This window comes from Mauremys mutica, chromosome 23, assembly GCF_020497125.1.
Source record: "Mauremys mutica isolate MM-2020 ecotype Southern chromosome 23, ASM2049712v1, whole genome shotgun sequence".
Taxonomy (NCBI): Eukaryota; Metazoa; Chordata; order Testudines; family Geoemydidae; genus Mauremys; species Mauremys mutica.
The window spans coordinates 14,704,973-14,719,075 of record NC_059094.1 but is presented as its reverse complement, the minus strand read 5'-3'; the positions used below and the strand labels follow the sequence as shown (position 1 = coordinate 14,719,075).

The 14,103-nt window shown below is 52.8% G+C and overlaps 1 protein-coding gene across 1 annotated transcript; it reads right to left on the bottom strand.

Annotated features, from left to right (window-relative positions):
- Positions 1 to 26: 26 nt before the first annotated feature.
- YARS1 (tyrosyl-tRNA synthetase 1) lies at positions 27 to 14,093 on the bottom strand. The gene is made up of 14 exons (XM_044997688.1): positions 13,939 to 14,093; positions 9,455 to 9,545; positions 8,587 to 8,733; positions 8,219 to 8,394; positions 7,713 to 7,842; positions 7,204 to 7,284; positions 6,589 to 6,681; positions 6,051 to 6,186; positions 5,596 to 5,681; positions 4,483 to 4,618; positions 3,788 to 3,885; positions 2,371 to 2,564; positions 2,008 to 2,149; positions 27 to 1,015 (listed from the first exon to the last, which is right to left on the bottom strand). The coding sequence occupies exons 2-14, from the start codon at positions 9,509 to 9,511 to the stop codon at positions 905 to 907; spliced, it is 1,587 nt and encodes a 528-aa protein (XP_044853623.1). The 5' UTR covers positions 9,512 to 9,545; positions 13,939 to 14,093; the 3' UTR covers positions 27 to 904.
- Positions 14,094 to 14,103: the final 10 nt, after the last annotated feature.

The window sequence follows — 14,103 nt, the reverse complement described above, 5'->3', positions numbered from 1 at the left end:
CACAAGACAGTCCCATCACACACGCCTCAGGCAGTTTCACACTTTATTGGGGTTTTTAACAATGATGGATGATTTCAGATTCAACACTAAAGGGAGAGGACCCCACCTGCAGCTCCATGGTCTGAGCTCCACAACCCTGTCCCCGGGCTTGCAGAGCAGCCCTGCTTGTCTGGAGAGCCTTATGTGCCCTCCACAGGCCCAGCCCCCTCGTCTTCGCAGTTCAAGCCCTGCGCAGATCGCGGGGGGGGGCGGGGCAGCTGAGGCAGATGTAGGGTGACTGTCTTTACACAGGATGTCCCGCAGTCCCTCTTCCCCGTTACAAACGACACAGGTTTGAACGACTATTCTTCCCTGAAATACTTGCATTTAAAATGAGCAGAGCTTTCCAACGGCGGCAGCTTCCAGCCGGCTCTAGTGCAACCTTCAAAGAGGCTGGAATCCACCCAGCCTGTGCTTTTACAAAACAACTTTACCCCGGCTTCGGACACTTCAGGAGAGCTGCACGTAGGAGGACTCACAGGGGAAACAGACAGGTTGCAGCGCTAGCTCCTGCTGGGGGCTCAGGAGCTACATGGTCCTTGAGTCATGCTTGGCCTTCTCCAGAGATCAGCTGGGTGGGAGCAGGTCAACAGCAGCTCGAAGGGAAACAGGCTGCTTCTGGAGGTCGGTTCTCCACCAAACCTACCCAAGTTCAGTTGCAAGGTGTGAACCAGCTACCACATTTCGCACATTCAGCCTCGAGCCCCAGGTGCTTTGGGCTGAATCTCCCTCACTTAGATGCATGCTGCAGTGGGGTGAGTGTGGCCCTGTGGCGATCATGGTGGAGGTTGGGGGAACAGAACCCAAAATGGAGCAGTGGATGGCAACAGGTGAGGAGAGGACAAGGGGGACAGGCTGGCACTTGTTAACTAATGTTCCCACCCTTCAGTGTTTTACATGAGACATTCCCCAGCCTGGTCATGAAATTCTTCTGCTTCCACTGGGCGACAAAGTCCTCAGAGATCCGGAAGTCAGCCTGGGGAGAGGCAGGTGGGGTGACGTGTCAGACTGGCTGGCCAATGCCTGTTCATCCCGATCACACCTGCAGTATGTGGCCTTGGGACTAGGAATCCTTGTTTGAGGCCCCCACCACCTCCCAAATCCCTGGGCACAGGCACACTGCTCCTGCCAGGCCCCAGGAAGGGATGCCAGCTAATGTCTCTCAGGGAATGCTGCCACATAACTCCCATTAAGGGCAAAAGGGGCCCTTAACCCTCACTATAGGCACCAATGGTGAAGCAAAGTGGGGGCAGACCCTGCTGTAACACCCCTATCGCTGTTTTCACCAGATGATCCTTAAGTGCTTTCCCAGCAATGCGAGTAGCCTCCTAACCTCCCTACAAGATACCCCACTCCTCATTTTACATTGGGGAAACTGAGGTACACACCAGGAATGTGACTTGCCCAAAGCCATGCAACAAGTGGCAGAGCAGAAAACAGAACCCAGGAGTCCTGACTCCCACTCGCCCTCTCTGACCACTGGACACTGCCCTTAAGTGGCGACAGCCTGCCAGCTGCTAGGTAACAAGACCCCACTGAAATGGACTGGGTCTCAACAGGTCTCTGCCAATAGCTGCCTTCTTGGCCTCCCCAGGGAGTACAATCACCCCAGCCCCACTGCCAGATGCCTGGCTAGCCAGGATTAGTCAGTGCTGTGCCAGCTGTGTTCATCTACTCCCCAGGCAGGGGGGAGAGAGCACAGGACTGGAGACTCCAGTTCTAGGCTCTGCTCTGCTCTCTGTGTGACCTCACGTGAGTCACTTTCATGCAGTGTGCCTCAGTCTCTCCACCTGGAAAGAGGGGCGACATCCCCATCTCACGCAGGGGCCGTAAAGCGCTGTGAGAGCCTGAAGCTGTGACAGGGCTGCTGCAGGCTGCCTGGGTGACTAGAGGGCTCCGACTGTAGAGATGGGCCCTGTCCCCAGCAGCAGCCAGTCCCAGCGTGGGCAAGAAGCTTCCCCCTCTTACCTGCAACTTCTCGAAGACTCTCTTCTTGGGTTTGAGCTCATCGTCAGGCTGCCCACTTTCGTAGCCTTCCACATAGACACGCTCCCCTGGGCAGCAGCCTGCTGGCGGGTCCAGGGGCTCCACCCGACGGGGCTCCCCCACGCTGCGGAGAAACACAGGGGAGGGAGTGACCAGCTAGCACCTCAAAGAAGGGGCCTGTTCTAATCCTCCTCCCCGTAGGAGAGCAAAGAGCCAGGGGTCAACAGGCAGCCTGGATGTTGTGAGTGGTGATGGGGGGCTAGGCTGTATTCTCCCCTCCTGCCTCATATGGGAAACAAGCTGAAATCCAGCCTCATCACCCCTGTTATCCCTGCCCCCCCTCACCTGGAAGCACACAGCAGCATGCCCTGGGACTCCACTCCCCTCATCTTCTGGGGCTTCAGGTTGCACAGCAGCACCACCATCCTGTCCTGCAGCTGCTCCTTCGGCACGAACTGCACCAGGCCGCTGATCACCGTCCGGGGCTCGGGCTCACCCACGTCAATCTTCTCCAGGTACAGGCTGTCGGCATCAGGGTGCTGCCAATGCAAATGCCAATGCAGGTACAGCTGGGAACGGTCATCCCTCGGGAAGAGGGGCTGAGAGCACACATGGGCAGAAAGGCGCCCAGGCGGTTTACATACACACTCCAAGTGAGTGCTCGAGTCACTCCATGGGGAAACAAGCCCCCCAGAGCAGCCTCCACTTTGGGATGATCCAAATCCTTGTCCCCATTCCTCCCCGCTCATCTCAGGTTAGGAGGAGGCAACTGGCAGTGCCAAGAGGGAGAATTTCCCCTGGGGCAATTTCCTTGATAGCTGCTCACCATCAAATGAGATTAACGGGAGAATGTAACAACTATCTGGCTCATCTAGTCCAGGACCTTAACAGTGACTGGTGCTGACTGCCTCTGGGGATAAGTCCCCTCTCTACAATACTATCTCACTAATGAAGAGTTTTGGGGAGCAGAGAATTTCTTCCTGACCCCAGCAGGTGATCACCCGAGGCACTGAAGCATCATCATCACTGGCCCCGGTAATTGGCTTTGGTTAGTCCTGTGCTGTGTGACTGCAGAGATGTTTTCATTCGTTAAAGCATCTGATCTTTTTGTTTAAACTAAGTTATTCGCCTCAAAGGTCTTGCAGAAGTGAGTTCCACAGGTTAACCTTGCTGTGTTAATAGTACAGAGCTGTTTAAGGGAAAGCGTGCCATCTGGTGGCAGGTCTCACCCCCAACACCATCTTTGCTCCAACACTCCTCCAATTCAGAGACAGCAGTGATCATTTCTAGATCCCCACCTGCCTCGCTCAGCTGCATTCCAGAGCATGACCATCACTAATGAAAGGTAAGGCCCATTTCCCAGCACCTGGTGAGCTCATTAAGCCTTGATAATTAAACAGCTCTGTGGAGAAAAACTGCCATCTAATATGTTACCAAACCACTGCCCCCTATTCTGGTACCAAGCAGCCCAGAGACGCCATTTTGGGGTAAGGGCTCCTGGTGGACAGGACCCAGTTACTAATCTCATTGCTTCCCAAGCCCAGTCCCTCCTGTATGGGGACTTCCCAGGCACAGGACTCTCAGAAACCTCAGGGAAGAATTGCTGCAAGGTGCTGCTCCTGCAGAGCAAGCCTATGCAGAGAGAGCCAACCCTTTCTGACAAGCCTGGAAGGATTTACTTTCCTTGCAAACCACTGTCTGCCCCCACTTTCTTTGCCATCCCTGCTCTCCTGTCACAGGATCCTTGCTAAAGCATCGGTACCTTTTCCACGCTGATCACTTTGCCAACACGGATGTCCAGTTGGGACGGGACCACATCCTCAGGGTTTGAATTCTTGGTGGAGTTTTTCACTGAAGCCTCTGCATGTGCAAAAGAAAGAGAGTGAGTGAAACCAGCCTGCCCTGAGAAGAGTTGTGCCCAGCCACAAGTGAAGATGCTTTTGTGGGAGGGGTGCAGGGACTAGGAGAACCGGAACTCTCCCCAGACAAGGGTCACTGTTTCTGGTTTGCCAGCAGCAACCAATTCATATACAAATCAAGCAAATTGCAGCCACCCTTTTCTCTAATACAGCCTGTGTGGACCACAGATCCCAGCATGCACTGTTCCAGCTTGACTGCAGCTCCAATAGAAATGGAGCACTGCATGCTGGGATCTGTAGTTTCTGGGGTAGGCACATGGCCCATAGGTCATTCTTTCATCAGCCCTCCTTGCTGGGGGCAAGCCAAGTCAGATGTGACAGCTGCTGGCCAAAGAGAGGCAGGAAGAAGAGCTGCATCAGGCGGTGAGACCAAGGCCTGTATCACCCAGGCTCTGAGCCACCCGTGGTCATTGCTGGCAGAATTCAAGTTCCAGAATTTCTTCTGTTTGCTCTCAGCCCCACCAGGAGGCCTCATCTCCCTAGCCCAGGCCTTCGTAACACGATTCCCCTCCCTTGGAAGCTCATGGCATTCGCTCACTGGATTTAGATGGGTCAGGATACGCTGTGCTGGTCAATTTCTTCAGTTCTGGGGTGTTGAACTTCTCTCTAATGGGGTCAAGCAGCTTGTTCAGAGCCACTTCCACTGAGCTCTTCAGGTCCCCCGGGTGCACGACCTGCCACGTGAATAAAGAAAAGGGTTTGTGGAGGAGATTTTCTCTGGGGTACGGGGAGAAGTGGACTGGAAGGGCGGAGCAGTTTCGTATGACTGTGCCCATTTAGACAAATATGTCTTTGAAAGCTGTAAGGTGGGGCAGCCAGTGACTTATGCTGTGAGAGTTAATGGGATCACATCCTAAGAAGGACAGGGCTGGGTCACTAGCTGGATGGGAGACCCATCCCCCGGAGGAATAGCTGGAAGCTGCAGGATATGGGGTTGGTGACTCAGCCACGCTCTCCTGGGAGTCAGGGCCACACCCAATGCTCCTTTGTGGTGCTAGGAGGTGCTGTGGCACTGGAAATGTAAAACTGAAGTCCTCACCATTGTAGTTAGAGATCTCATGGTATTTTCCCTTCCCCTGCCAGCAAAGAGCAGGGACATTATCCCACCACCCTGGTCAAATTCCAGCTTTGATAATGACATTCCATCTCCCTCAAACTTCCCTGAGGCTTAAACCGGAGCCAGATTCTTCTCCACTTGTTATCCTAAATTGTTGGGCAGTGTTGCTCTGCACTATTGAACAGCCAATATTTTCCCACCCAGAGATGGCTGCATTTCCCTGTGGGTGATCTGTGTATTGATAAATTTGGAGGCTTCAGAGAGATGAAAGGCACTGCCAGAAATGGAAGATCATTAACAACTAGACTTACAGACAGGGGATACTGCACCAGCCACTGATTGTCTGGCTGTTCCTGGGCGTAGCTGACTCATATCATCATAGCACCTGCACCACCACACTCACTGGCCCATAATCTGCCCTTACTGATGCCCCATGCAACCCTACAGACTTACATGTGGTGCAAGAGATCAACATTTCCCCACTACTCAAAGCCTGTGGCAGAGGAAACAGCCTGGGCCTCTCTGCATGCTCCAGGGGTTTTTCCATGCACACAGCATGACGGAGGTAGATAGCAACCCTCTGCCCCGCGTTACCTCAGTCGCAAAGTCCTTTTCCAGCTCTTCATAAGTCGTGTAGGTTTTGTTTCCTCCCCATTTTGTGTCTCTCAATATCACAAACTCTGTGACACAAGGAGGGTTTAGAGGGTCAGATTAACCGAGATGAAGACAAATCGCTGAAGCACTGTCCCCACTGGCAACTCTAATAACCCCCCCGCACCTCACCCCAACAACTGATGAGGGGTATCGCAGCAGGGACCAGAAAAGGTCACGTCATTGCTATGAGCGGATGGTGTCTCCTTTCTGGCTCTCGGAGAGGTGGAGGCAGTGCCAGGTTCTGGAGCACACGAGTGGGTGCCTTGCATTAGGATGCAGAGAAACACATGCTCGCTTTCCTGCCTCTTGCCTACATTTAAGCAGCCGTGGCCCAGCAAGGGCTCTGATGAAAGACACCCCCGCCACACACCTCTCCAGGGCATGGAGACAGTCACCTGACTTGAGTGGGAAGAGGACGTGCTTGATGAATGACAGAATGCCGTTGTTCTCCACGTTTCCCGGCTCACAAAATGCCTTCTTCAGTTTCTTCTTCACGTCCTCCTTCCGATCCAGAAGGTCGATCTTCGATTCCTAGGATGTGGAAGGAGAAGAGGAGACCTGTGAGCTGAAACCAGAAGCAGGCAGTGCAGCCACTCGGGATCCTGCGCTAATTTAGTATCACCCTGGATGCAGAGGAGTTTTACTTTAGCCCAGTTGTAGGGTTCAGCGCTCTGCAGCCAAGCTACCTGCAACGAACCTGAGGGCACCTGTCTCTGTTCTGGGGCTCTCAGCATCTTTCCCTACCTCCGCCCTAGAAGAGGCAGGGTGTGCTGGAGTTGGTACCACCTCTCTCAAGCCACCACCAACAGTAAGAAGAGAGGAGGGCTCCTTTCTCAGCCAGTGGAGTTCCAGGACTTAGCCTACCAGCCCCAAAGGGTTAGACTCCTCGCCCTGCAGGATTGCTGCATAGACTGATGCGGTTCATCAACCTACCTCTTCGGAAGAGCTCATCTTGGTGCCTGTCAGCCCCGGCACCATTGGGTTCATCAAATGGAGGCGTTTGGTGTAGCCCAAGGAGGGCAGGTACTAGGGAAGGAAAAGGAGTTACAAGTCTTTACGCATCCTCAGCTGAGGAGCAGCTTTCACCATCACTCCCCAGTGCATTCTTCCTCCCTAGCATCTGGGCTCCAGACATCCCCCTGAATCCCAAGCCCCTCTGCTTGGAGGAGGCTCCATTCTTCAGTCAGCCCAGACCTGCCCCCAGCACATGCCAGTGGGCAAACTGCAGGGGGCAGCGAGCGACGGGCACCATCAGGCGCTGAGGGGGAAGGAAAAGCCGTGTCACTGTCACCCCTGCATGGGGCAGGGCCCCAGTGGCAAACATTGACCTGGCAGCGCATCCCTGTGAACAGCTACATCAGCAGCCACAGAGCACCAATGGGCAGCAGCAGGAACCTGAAGAGAGGGCTGGGTGCCCTCACAGATACTCTGCATAAGACAACGCTGGCCATCCAGCTGCAGGCAGAGTTCAAACACAGAGACCTGGAACCAGCCGCCTGGGGGAGCCTCTTGCATTTCTGGAAGTTCAAAACACTCCCCAGTTCTAACCTTTTCTGCAAAGGTGAAAATCTTCCTCTGATCCACTCCTCCAAACTGAGCATCAACCTTCAAGTACTCCTCGTCCAGGGCCTGTGGGGAGAACACACCCACGAGCGTGACGCTGCAGCACGAGGACTCCCACACCCCAGCTGACATCAGACTTTTAGCATTCACACCCTAGAAATCCACCCAGCTCTCAGGGCTGGGAATCCCAGCTCCACATGTAAGTGGAATCCCACACCCATCCTGGACACGTAGGGATATTGTGCAACTGGTACGAACACCAGTGAAAACAACCAGCCACACCTCCACTATATCCATGCACTGCACTGACACCAGGTGAAGTCCTGGAGATTTGGGCTGCACATCAGATACTCATGCTGATTAGCATGAAAGAAAATCTGCCCTAATCAGCAGTAGGGGGAGGGGGACTGCCATCAGCCTGGCGCATGCATTGCAGCCTTCCAGGGGAGGGGGATGTGTTCCATCAGGGTCTCTGCCCCCCGCCCTGAAGGTACCTGCAGTCCTGGGTAGAGCAGACCACTCAGCAAGGGATGCTCCACTTGCTTCACCACCTCTGCTCCAGCTTTCTTGGCATCGTGCTGGGTGACTAGAGAGGAGAGCCTGTAGACGTCCAATGTGTATTCCCTAGGGGGAGAGACAGGTTGATGCTGCTGCTGAAGCCAGACAAATGGAAGCTTCAAATCTTCCTCTTCTAAAGCCACTGCTCGCAAAGGGGGACACTGGTGGGAGCGGAGAGAAATCAGGCGTGTAGCTATCTTACCCCCCCACCCTTTCCTGAATGACACTAGCTCAGAAAAAGACAGATCCCCCAGCGGGCTCGATATCCCACTTGTCTCCCTCACCCCCGGATTCCTTTGTGGAGCCGGTCAGCACGTGAGATAGCTGAGGCTCACTCCTCCCATGCTGCTTGTCCCCTCTCCCTCATAGTAGCCATCAAATCCCACCCCCAGGCAATGGAGGGAACACTCCCTGTGGGAGGAGCAGGCTCCCGCAAGCTCACTTGCTGAGCTGGTAGTCAGTGCCCCGGATGAATTTCAGCTTGTCGAGAGGCACGCCGATGCTCTCCAGCATGGCCTTGATCACGGTCTCGTAGTATTGCGTGCGCAGCTCCAGCAGCTCCCAGGGCGCCTTCATGTTGTCTAGGTACGCGTGGAGGTCAGCGAACAGGATCGTCACCTGGCACAGAACGGGAGGGGGAGTCGGGCACGTCACGCTGGGTGTTACACAGATAAGAGGCATTACAGGTTCCTTTCTGCCACCCAGCATGGAGCTGAAGGTATCCCGTGCTCCTGACCTCTTTGGGTCTGAAGCTCCCCTTCTCTCCCTTTGGCCTCCCCAAGGTCTCAGCATCTAGGGCAGAGCAGGTACCTCACATCCAGCCTTCAGGAAGTCTGCAATCTTGGACATTGGTACGAAGTAGGCTACGTGAGGCTTGCCTGTCGTGGCTGTCCCCCAGTACACCTTCAGATCTCGCTCTTTCAGGATGGTCGTCAGCTTATCCTCCCCGAGAACCTCCTGCGAGGAAACCAGAGGCTGCATGTTACACAGCACAACAGACTCAGCATGCCTACTGACCCAGCAGAGACCACGACAGCCATGGAGAAGGAACACAATACACTGGGCTCGTAACTCCAGGAGAGGAAGGATGGTCATCCGGTTAAAACTCTGGATCAGGGGAGCTAGGTTTTATACCTGGCTCTCTCTAGGCTTGGGTGAGTAGTTTAGTTTCTCCGTGCCTCAGTTTCCCCTCTCCAGAATAGGGACAATGATCTTTATCGATCTCACTGAGCTGCTGAGTTGATAAATCCATTAGTGACTGTGAGGCACTTGATGAGCATTATGGAAGAGCCAAGAGATAAAGAAAAACCTCTGTAAGGCAGCTCAGCATTCTCCCTATACTGCAGCTGGAGAAAAGGAGGCACAAAGAGGTTAAGGGGCTTCCCAAGGTCACAGTACAGCAGAGGCAGGAACCAAGCCCAGAAGCGCAGTTACAACAGAAACTCCACAATCATCTAGGGAGGGGTGCACACAAGGGGCACCCCAATCCTCAGGACACTTCTTAGAGTGGGAGCTTTCCGGGGCAGGGACTGGCTTTGTGTACAGCCCCTGGTGCAGTGGGGTCCTTAGCACCACCGCAACATAAGTAGTAATAATTAGATAAGTAGAGCAAAGCACGTATCCCTTTGTATATCTTGTCTCAGTAACTGGGCAGAGAAGGCCCCCACCCCAGAGGTACCTGTAGGTTCCGGGTGATCAGGTGGCATTTCTCCCTCGGGGTCAGCTCGTCCCCCATTGCATCAGCCTTTGACCAGTCAAGCTGTTACAAACTGTGATTAAACAGAAGACATGTCACAGGAGGAAAGGGAGGGAGGGGAACCCTCCTGATAGTCGTAGGGGGAGGACTCCTGGTGTGGTTTCCAGCTCAGCCAGGGCACAGATCCCACTGTCCCTGCACACAGGGAGAGGCACACACCCTGATGGCCTTGTGTAGTGGGAGGGGAAGCTGTGTGGGGCTCACCCCCTTGCTGGTCTCTTGGCACAGCTCACTAGAGGGCATGGGCAAGGCACCCGCCCTGGGGCGGTTCAGACTCTATTAAATACCTATAACCACCCTCTGACCCTGGCAGGGAGGCATCTCTCCCCCCTCCCCACTCACAGACCGGGGGCAGGCAGGGTTGGGTACTGGGGCACAGAGACTTTCACTCCCCAGCCACCGGTTTGAAACCATAGATTCCAAGGTCATCTAGTCTGATCCCCTGTACAGTACAGAACTTCCCCAAAATCATACCTAGAGCAGAGCTTTTAGAAAACACCCAATCTTGATTTAAAAATTTCTCAGCGATGGAGAATCCATCACAGCCCTGGGTGAAATGTTCCATTGGTTAATTACTCTCACTGTTAACTATTTACACCTTATTTCCAGTCTGAATTTGTCTAGTTTCAGCTTCCAGCCATTGGATCATGTTAGACTGAAGAGCCCATTATTAAACATTTGTTCCCCACGTAGGTAATTACAGCTTGTGATCAAGTCTTCCCATAACCTGCTCTTTGTTAAGCTAAGTAGATGGAGCTCCTTGAGTCTATCATTAGCCCTTTAATCATTCTCGTGGCTCTTTTCTGAACCTTCTCCAATTTATCAACATCCTTCTTGAATCGCAGACACCAGACCTGGGCACAGCATTCCAGCAGCGGTCGCACCAGTGCCAAATACAGATGCAAAATAACCCCTCCACTCCTACTTGAGATTCCCGTTTATGCATCCCAGGATTGCATCAGCTCTTTTGGCCACAGCTTCACGCTGGGAGCTCATATCCAGCTGATTATCCACCATGACCCTCAAATCTCTTTCAGAGTCACTGCTTCCTGGGATAGAGTTTCCCATCCTGGGATGTGGCCTACATTCTTTGTTCCTACATGTAGACATTTACATTTAGCCGCATTAAAACGCACATTGTTTGCTTGTGCCCAGTTTACCAAGCGATCCAGATTGCTCTGAATCAGTGACCTGCCCTCTTCATTATTTACCGCTCCCCCAATTTGTGTGTCGTTTCATTGATAAAAATGTTAAATAGCATAAGGCCAAGAACCAAACCCTGAGGGGCCCTACTGGAAACACACCTCCTTGATGATGATTCCCCGTTTATAATTACATGTTGAAACCATCAGTTAGCCAGTTTTTACTCCGTTTAATGTGTGCCACGCTAACTTTATATCATTCTAGTTTTTTTAATTCAATATATCATAGGGTGCTAAGTCTAAGTATCCTGTGTCAACACTATTACCTTTGTCAACCAAACGTGCAATCTCATTAAAAAAAGATATCCAGTTACTTTGACAGGCTCTATTTTCCATAAATCCATTGTTGATTTACATTAATTACATGACTCACTCAATAAAGAATTTAAGGAGCGTAATGTGTCAGCCACTCCATTACCTTGCCCAGGATCAAGGTCAGGCTGACAAGCCTACAATTACCCAGGTCATCCCATTTACCCTTTTTAAAAACTGGCACAACATTAGATTTCTTCCCGTCTTCTGGAACTTCCCCAATGCCCCAAGACTTATTAAAAATCAACATGAACAGTCCAGGGAGAGCCTCAGGAAGCTCTTGGATGCAAGATATCTGGACAGGCAGATTTAAAAGTGTCTGTCCTCCACAGAAACTAATGGAATGCAAAGAGTGTTAGCATCACCAGATGATGAGAGTAGAAGCATCTGTTCCCCCCCCCAATACAAACCAGGAATATTTATTTAACATTTTTGCCTTTTCTGCATTATTATTGATAATTCTACCATTTCCATCCAGTAATGGACCAATACCATTGTCAGGATTCTTTTTGTTCCTAATATATTTAAAAAACGTCTCCTTATTGTCCTTAACTCGGCTAGTCATGGATTTCTCCTTGTATCCCTTTACTTTCCTAATCAATTTTGTACAGTTCCCAACTTCTGAATTATATTCATTACTATCAACTTCCCCTTTCTTCTATTTTTTTTTAAACACCTGCCTTTACTTCCCCTCTAAACCAAGTTTTTGTTTTTAACCCACTATGGCCTTCTTTCTAGGAGTATGGATTTTTGGACGTCTAGTAAGGTGTTCTTATATGATTCCCAATTATCATTCACTTTTTTCTGATTAAATTCTTCCTTACAGCCGATTTGGCTCATAATTGTTTTCAGCTTTGTGATACTGGTCCTATTAAAGTACCAAGTATATATATTACTGGTCTGGACTTTATTCTGCTTGCACATTATAAATGTGATCAAGTCAAGATTGCTTGTCCTTAAGCCACCATTACTTTTTAGTTCTGTGATCAGAACTAAATCTGTTCACAGCTTTATCTGGTGTGGTCAGATGTTTGGCTACGTGTGTGTTCTCTCTGTGTGCTGCCCCAGCTGTGCGCAGCCAGCCAGCACAACAGACCTCGAGCGAACCACCCAATGACCACAAGATCTGTTAATATTTACGAAGGTGCCAGGCGAAGCACAGTAATGGCACCTGGCAGACTCTACAAGGATACTAAGACATGTATACCCATGACAATGGACATAGCTCACTCAGTGGCAGGGCTTTCCATTCCCCCCTCAGCTGGCCAAAGATACTCCTGAGATACATCTTTATACCCTGATATAAACAAGTTACGTACTGTCATCCTGACCTTATCTTTTAGGAGGGGTCGGTGTGTTCCTGTTATCCTTGGGGAATGTTTTTGTACCTCCTTGGCATCGGGATGTTCTGGTACTACTTGATATCGGAACGTGTTTGTGTGAGTACTCTGTGACTAGCACTTTCTAGGAATGTGTATTTCTGCAATATCAGCCCTGTTCTTGCCAGATTCTGTGAGCAGGTCTTGCCTCATACCAGGCCTCTGATACAAGGGCCTATGTTTCTACTACATCTGGTAAAGCAAGATCTAATAAAGAATTCCTCTGTGTTGGCTTCAACACTTTTTGAGTTATTAAATTGTCATATATAGTGATTAGAAATCCCAATGATGCTTTAATACTGGCAGCACGAGACCTCCCCATATCAAATTGAACCCCCCCCATGATCACACAGCTTTCCCCCCCGCCCTACACATTATAGCTATGGGCTGTCCTCCTGTTCCCTTGGGCTATTTGGTGGTCTGTCGCAAACATCAACTAATACCCCACCTTGTGCTTTATCTGTTAGAACACTGATCCGTGAGCATTTAAGATCATTTTCCTCCGAGTTACCAGGGACCTGGAAACAGCTGATGCCATTATTGACACGGAGTGCCACTCCCTTTCCAGCCTTCCTAAACAGGTTACTACCATGGATACTAAACATGCCAGTAGCGTGAATCAGGCCTCCGGATTTTCAGTAACACCACCTTGAATTTACGCTCCTATGAGAGTAATTCCAATGCCTCGTGTTTGTCACCCAGGCTTGGGGTGACCCGATGTCCCGATTTTATAGGGACAGTCCCAATGTTGGGGGCTTTTTCTTATATAGGCTCCTATTACCCCCTGTCCCGATTTTTCACAGTTGCCCTCTGGTCACCCTACCCAGGCTCCTAAGATGGGGGGGGGGGGGCTTTATTTCTTCCCTGCCTGTCCTGTGGCGCCTTGATCAATGTTGTTCTCACCATATCAACGCTGTGCGGAGCGCTCCCACCTCCCCTCCTAGTCCCCCCCCCCTCTATTACCCGAACGCCCCCCTGGCAGCTCCAGCCAGCCTGTCCCGAGGGGGCTGGTCCCGTCCCCACTACTCAGCCCCCCCCCCCGCACCCCGCCAGCGGGGCAGGGCCTGTCCCGAGAGGGCTGGTCCCGTCCCCACTACTCAGCCCCCCCCCTCGCACCCCGCCAGCGGGGCAGGGCCTGTCCCGAGGGGGCTGGTCCCGTCCCCACTACTCAGCCCCCCCCCCGCACCCCGCCAGCGGGGCAGGGCCTGTCCCGAGGGGGCTGGTCCCGTCCCCACTACTCAGCCCCCCCCGCACCCCGCCAGCGGGGCAGGGCCTGTCCCGAGGGGGCTGGTCCCGTCCCCACTACTCAGCCCCCCCCCCGCACCCCGCCAGCGGGGCAGGGCCTGTCCCGAGGGGGCTGGTCCCGTCCCCACTACTCAGCCCCCCCCGCACCCCGCCAGCGGGGCAGGGCCTGGCGCGAGGGGGGGCAGGAGGGGAGACCCCCCCCCACGGGCAGGGGTTTTATGGGGGGGCTGGAGGGGGAGCCCCCGCGTGACCCCCCCCCCGGCCTTACCGTGACCCGACCCGCTCCGCTGCTCGCCGGCGAGGCGCCCCCGCTGCCCTTCTCCTGGCGCCGGCGCCGGGTTGCATCAGCTTCGCGCGACGCCTCCACCGCCCCGGCCGGCCACCGCTTCCGCCGCAGGGACAAGGCTGGGGAGTCAAGCCCAGAGCACGTCGA

What these genes read in the sequence shown, in the direction of transcription:
- YARS1 (XM_044997688.1), bottom strand. Translation starts at nt 9,511, where the DNA reads ATGGGGGACGAGCTGACCCCGAGGGAGAAATGCCACCTGATCACCCGG. An exon ending in TTTTCACCTTTGCAGAAAAG is followed by an intron (nt 6,682 to 7,203) that starts GTTAGAACTGGG and finishes TTCCTTCCCTAG; the next exon opens with TACCTGCCCTCCTTGGGCTA. An exon ending in CCTCTTCCCACTCAAGTCAG is followed by an intron (nt 5,682 to 6,050) that starts GTGACTGTCTCC and finishes CTTGTGTCACAG; the next exon opens with AGTTTGTGATATTGAGAGAC.